The 5,780-nt window shown below is 36.3% G+C and overlaps 1 protein-coding gene across 5 annotated transcripts in view; it reads right to left on the reverse strand.

Moving 5' to 3' along the window:
• Positions 1-663: 663 nt before the first annotated feature.
• Positions 664-5,780, reverse strand: part of LOC106880114 (general receptor for phosphoinositides 1-associated scaffold protein) — a 293,807-nt gene continuing 288,690 nt past the window's right edge. For 4 of the 5 annotated variants that reach the window (XM_052971027.1, XM_052971035.1, XM_014929929.2 and 1 more), the window contains exon 7: positions 664-3,672. In XM_052971027.1, the coding sequence (XP_052826987.1) occupies positions 3,179-3,672 (494 nt within the window). In that variant the 3' untranslated portion in view covers positions 664-3,178. The remainder of the gene's footprint in view (positions 3,673-5,780) is intronic. The other variant, XM_014929931.2, reaches the window with a different exon arrangement.

A 5,780-nucleotide genomic window follows, 5' to 3' on the forward strand; every position in this document is an offset into this window, starting at 1 on the left:
GAGCGTGGCCGTTTTCGTGCGGGTGACACGTAAAAGCACCCACTACACTCTCTGAGTGGTTGGCGTTAGGAAGGGCATCCAGCTGTAGAAACTCTGCCAAATCAGACTGGAACCTGGTGTTGCCATCCGGTTTCACCAGTCCTCAGTCAAATCGTCCAACCCATGCTAGCATGGAAAGCGGACGTTAAACGATGATGATGATAGGCAAATTTTTGTAAGTAATGTCTTTTTTTATGTGTTTTGTAGTCTAAAGCAAGCCATTAACAGTCAGCATTACAAACAGTTTGAATTTATTTAGAAGGGTCAGTTTATACAACTTATGCTTTATCATCAGTGTCACTAATACTTTTATTTAAAAATGTCTAATTCATACAAATAAATTTTGGTAACATTGTTTTCCAGTTTTGCTTTTAATTTCCAGATGTCATCTTTCTCACCTGTGAAAATTTTGTTGGCACAGCCATGAGATAAAAGTAAAAATATTATTTTTCATATTACACACATAGAAATTAGCAAACTTAGGGTATGGAGGAGACCCTGGTAGTAATACCATCATTTTGAAGGTAGCAAAATAGGAGCTCTATTACATTATATATATATATAAACACACATACGTACATTTGCATGCACGGCAACAAAAGAAATGATTTTTAAAAAATACCATTTTATGATTCAAGGAGGTTTTAAAAGAATCACAATTTTATTTCTGAAATAAAAAATAAAAAAAAATTTTATCATGCCCTCTTCCATGGATAATCAAAGAATAGAGATATAATCCCCAAGGTTTTGATTTTTATTTCTTTTTCATATATATTCCATGTGAGATGCCTGAAAGAGCAGGCTAGTTTAATTTGATCAAATCAAAAAGGTTATTGGAAATATTAGTCTTTAGAAATATACAGAATCAACAGTTATCACATTCATTCACTTACTGCCACACTTTTTTTTTTTTTTCATAGTGGGAGGTATTTGATAATACAAAGAAGGATGGCATTTTTTTTTTTTTCCTTTTTATCTAAGTCCTTGTTTATGTATGTGTGGAAAGAGTATTTGTATGATGAAAAAGTGGGTGTATATACAGAATATATAAAAAAGTAAGGAAAAATAATGCATATCATTATTTTATTGTTTAGATGAAGGGTAATAATAATAATGAGGATTTCTAACATAGGCACAAGGGCCTCATATTTAGGTGTGTGTGTGTAGCGGGGAGGAGATAGTCGATTATCAGCTTCAGTACTTGATTAGTACTTCTTCATCGACTCTGGAAGCATGGCAGGACATATTGACTATGGCAGGATTTGAACTCAGAACTAAAAGGAATACACTTAAATACCTTGAGGCATTTTGTGCAACACTGTATCAATCCACCACAGGGTAATAATAATAATAATAATGATAGTAATTGTTTCAAATTATGATAAAAGGCCAGCTGTTTTTGCAGGAGCGGGTGAGTCAACTATTATGACACGCCCACCTCTTCCGTACTTGACTGGTATTTTATTTTATCGACCTGGAAGGGATGAAAGGAAAAGTTGACCTTGGTAGGATCTGAACTCAGAACGTAAGTGCCAGAAGAAATGCTGCAAGAATTTTGTCTGACACAAACGATTCTGCTAATCCATCAATAATAATAATAATAATAATAATAATAATAATAATAATAATAATAATAATGTTTGTAATCTAAATATAAGGCCTAATATTTTGAAGGGTTAAGTCAATTAAATCAGCCCTAGTGCTTAACTGGTACTTTATTTTATCGACCCTGAAAAGGTGAAAGGCAAAATGGACCCCAGGAGGGTTTGAACTCAAAACATAAAGAGTATGAACAAATGCCCTAACAGTTCTGTCAAGTCAATAATAATAATAATAATAATAATATATAATTATCATAATAAAAATAATAATGATGATGGTGACCATGGTTTCTTTTGCTGCTATAAAGGTGATGGGTTGAGGACATAAGAACAAATTACAAAATAGGGTTTTTCATAATTTTCACACAAACATACGTGCACACATGTGGCCTTGTGGTTCAGAAGCTTGCTTCCCAACTATGAGTCTTAGATCAAGTCCAACTATGTGATACCTTGGGTAAGCATCTTCTAGTAAGCCCAGGCTAACCAAAGCCTTGTGAGTGCATTTGGCAGACTGAAACTGAAAAAAGCCTGTCATATATGTGTGCGTGTGTGTATATGTGTGTGTATCCATGTTTTGACATCACGGTTGTAAGTGCACATCACTATCATATGAACAGTGTTGTTCATTTCCTGTCTTCCATGAGAAACATGTCTGGCCATTAGGGAGATATTACAATGCTTGGAAGCAGGTGAAAGTTTGTGACAGGAAGGGCATCTGGTCATAGAAAATCTACCTCAAGAAATTCTGCTTGACCTATGTGAGCATGAAAAAGTGGACGTTAAATAATGATGATGTAAACACATGCACACACATACACGAATATGTATGTGTGTGTGTGTATGTATGGTACATGAAATATCACTGATACATTTCTTTCCATTGTTATAGTCTTTTATTTATAATGTAAAGCTATAATCATGTTTACTGAAGGCCTCAACATTTGGGAGCTGGCTACAGTTGATTAGCTCAACCCCAGTACTCTTCAACCAATACTTATTTTATTATCAACCTCAGAAAGATAAAAGGCAAAGCTGACCTCAGCAGGATTTGAACTCAGAACATAAAGGTATGCAACTAAATACCACAAGGCTTTTTGCTGTCTGTCACTCTAACAATTCTGCCATTCTCTTGCCCTTGTATTGCCGTAAACGAAATCTTCAGAGATATGTTGGATCAGCATATGTATTCCGTCTGTGTATCATTTATGAATTTACGTGAAGTGTGTGTGTGCATGGTAGGCACTAGGCCAGAAATTTTAGGGTATGGGTTAGTCTATTATATTAACCCCCAGTACTTGACTATATCTTCATATTTTATCAACCCCCGAAAGGATGAACTCAGAATGTAAAAGAGCTGGAACAAATGCCACATGGCATTTGTCCACTGCACAAACAATACTGCTAATCCAAATGTATTGAAGCACATTTTAAACGAAAGAACAGATGTGAAAAATAATAATAAAAATAATAATAATAATAATAATAACAACACAAAAATTCAAAGCTTTTGATTATTTTCAGATTTTTGTGTCATTTCATAATCGAGTAACTTCATCTTTCTGGTTGATGTGTTCATTAGGAGGATCACTGTCTGACTGGGGAAAAAGGCTTTTATTTAAACAGTTGGTACTGCAGTTCTTGAGTTCTAACTCACTGTCCTCCTCAGCAGTAGAAAATTGTTCTTTATCAGCAACAGTTTTTGGTTTACAACATGCTGATTCTTCAGTTGAAAGAACCACTGAAAGACATTCTTGAGTATCTGTGCTTGCTGCCACTGAGAAATTACTGCAGGTGTCAGAATCTGAATCGACACCGGTTCTTTCCAAAATGCTTGCAAGCTCTGAGGTATCACTACCATGGCTGTTGTTGGCATCGGTATCGCATGAAATTGGGGTATAAGAAAAATGGCAGATGTTTGGAAGATTGTTCATAGAACATGGTCGAATTAAACTGTACTGGTCAAAAGCACTGTCCAAAGAACTGGCTGAACTGCGACAACTTAAGCGAGCTCCATCTGTTCTTGACAAACCTGTAAAATAAAACAGAAATATATGTCTTATTAAGAGAAAATTGATTATTTTTATGGAAACAAACAAAAAAAAAATGCAACACCTTCATTGAATATTTGCAGAACAATAGCAAAAATACCGGGTTACAAAAGAATCTCTTAGATCTTTTGTACTGAAGGCACCTAATTTTAAAAGTTAGTAAAGGTTTTTTTAAAGCCAAATCAAAGGGCCTTGAAGTTAACCTAGCTAAGACAAGAGTGGTTGTTAGTAAGAAAGAAGATAAAACTTTCTTTTCATCAGGTAAATGGCCCTGCTCCATATGTAGGAAAGGAGTTGGAAGAAATTCCATTTGCTGCACCCAGTGTAAACTATGGGCACATGAGAGATGCAGTGGTATCACAGGTAGATTAATAGATAGAGTAGTCTTTGTATGTTGACATATCCTGCCAAGAGAATTGTCTGCTATCTCTGCTCTGGAATTTCTCTGGAATAAAAATCGCTTAATTGAAAAACATAAGAATTGTCTCCATGAAGTGCATCTGGTCATAAAATACCTTGCCACAATATTTATTTCTGTCTAAACTATGCTAGCATGGAAAACTAATAAATGGAATGGAATGAAGCTAACTAAGTGTGTGTTCAAAAGTACAATTCTCCAAATTAACCAAATATACTGCTCATCCTTGAGATATACAAATAGAAGACAGAGAGAAACAAAGAGTTTATATGTAATTTAAATAAAAATTAAAATTTTTAAATAAATTTTATAATGTATATTTCCTGTTGCTTCAGTTCAGCCAGATGTAGAAATGGGTTGTGATGACACTGGTGCCAAGCTTAATCAGCCTTTGCTGTACCCTTGGATAACATCAGTGACATGGAGAGGGGAGACTGGTATGCACAAGTGACTGTTGGTCTTCCATAAACAACCTTGCCTGAACTTGTGCCTTGAATGGGAACATTCTAGGTGCAATCCCATGGTTATTCATGATTGAAGCGGGTCATTATCCTTACCCATGTTACTGAGCCATCACTTTGCCCTGGTACTTATAGGTGCGTGGGGAGAAAACCTCAGGAAAGAATTGCAGGAAAGATCTTTACAGGCAAGGCCAACTGGTGGAAGACCTAGGAGTAGACCACAAATGAAATGATTGGATTATGTCCATAGCCTCAATTGATCTCATGAGGATCCCAGCTTGATCATAAATTGGTGGTTGTTTCTGATATGATGCTCTGGCAGGCATGTCTAAGGACTCTGCCTTCACAATCTTCATAGAAACAGTGTGAAGGTACAAGGCTTAGTGCTAAGGGGACTTGAATCACAATTGTACAGTCCTTTGTTTGATTCCCAGTGGCGCATTGTGTCCTTGAGCAAGACACTTCATTTCACACTTCTGCAGTCCACTCAGCTTGAAAAAATGAGTTGTACTTATAATTCAAGGGTTAGTCTTGTCACATTCTGTGTTATGCTGAATCTCCCTGAGAACTATGTGAAGGTTATGTATTTCTGTGGAGTGCTCAGCCACTTGCATATTAATTTCATGAGCAGGCTGTTCTGTTGATTGGATCAGCTGGAACCCTTACCATCGTAAATGATGGAGTGCCAGGTCTTTTTTGGAAGAGCAAGCTAAGAAGATGGAAAGATGGATGTTTGTGTGATTAATGTGGGATTGATTCCTCCTTGGATCCTAAGCTAAAGATACAAAACAGTTCATCAGTGGGGAAGAATGCATTTTCTCTGGGCAAGATTTGACTTGTGGAACATGGCTGCTATAGGGTAACATTTCCTGTTTGCACAATGACACATGGCTCTACTTAACTCTTACACACTTTTGTAAAACTTTCAAGTTTTTCTAACAAGTTTATGCTAATGTACATGTATATTTTTCTGTGTACATGTATACTTTTTTTATCTACATAGGCGCAGGTATGGCTGTGTGATAAGAAACTTGCTTCCCAACAACATGGTTCTGGGTTCAGTCCCACTGTGTGTCACCTTGGGCAAATGTCTTCTAATACAGCCTCGGGCCGACCAAAGCCTTGTGAGTGGATCTGGTAGATGGAAACTGAAAGAAGCCTGTTGTCTGTGTGAGTGTGTGTGTGTGTGTGTATATATATATATATATAT

Source organism: Octopus bimaculoides, chromosome 1, assembly GCF_001194135.2.
Source record: "Octopus bimaculoides isolate UCB-OBI-ISO-001 chromosome 1, ASM119413v2, whole genome shotgun sequence".
Taxonomy (NCBI): Eukaryota; Metazoa; Mollusca; class Cephalopoda; order Octopoda; family Octopodidae; genus Octopus; species Octopus bimaculoides.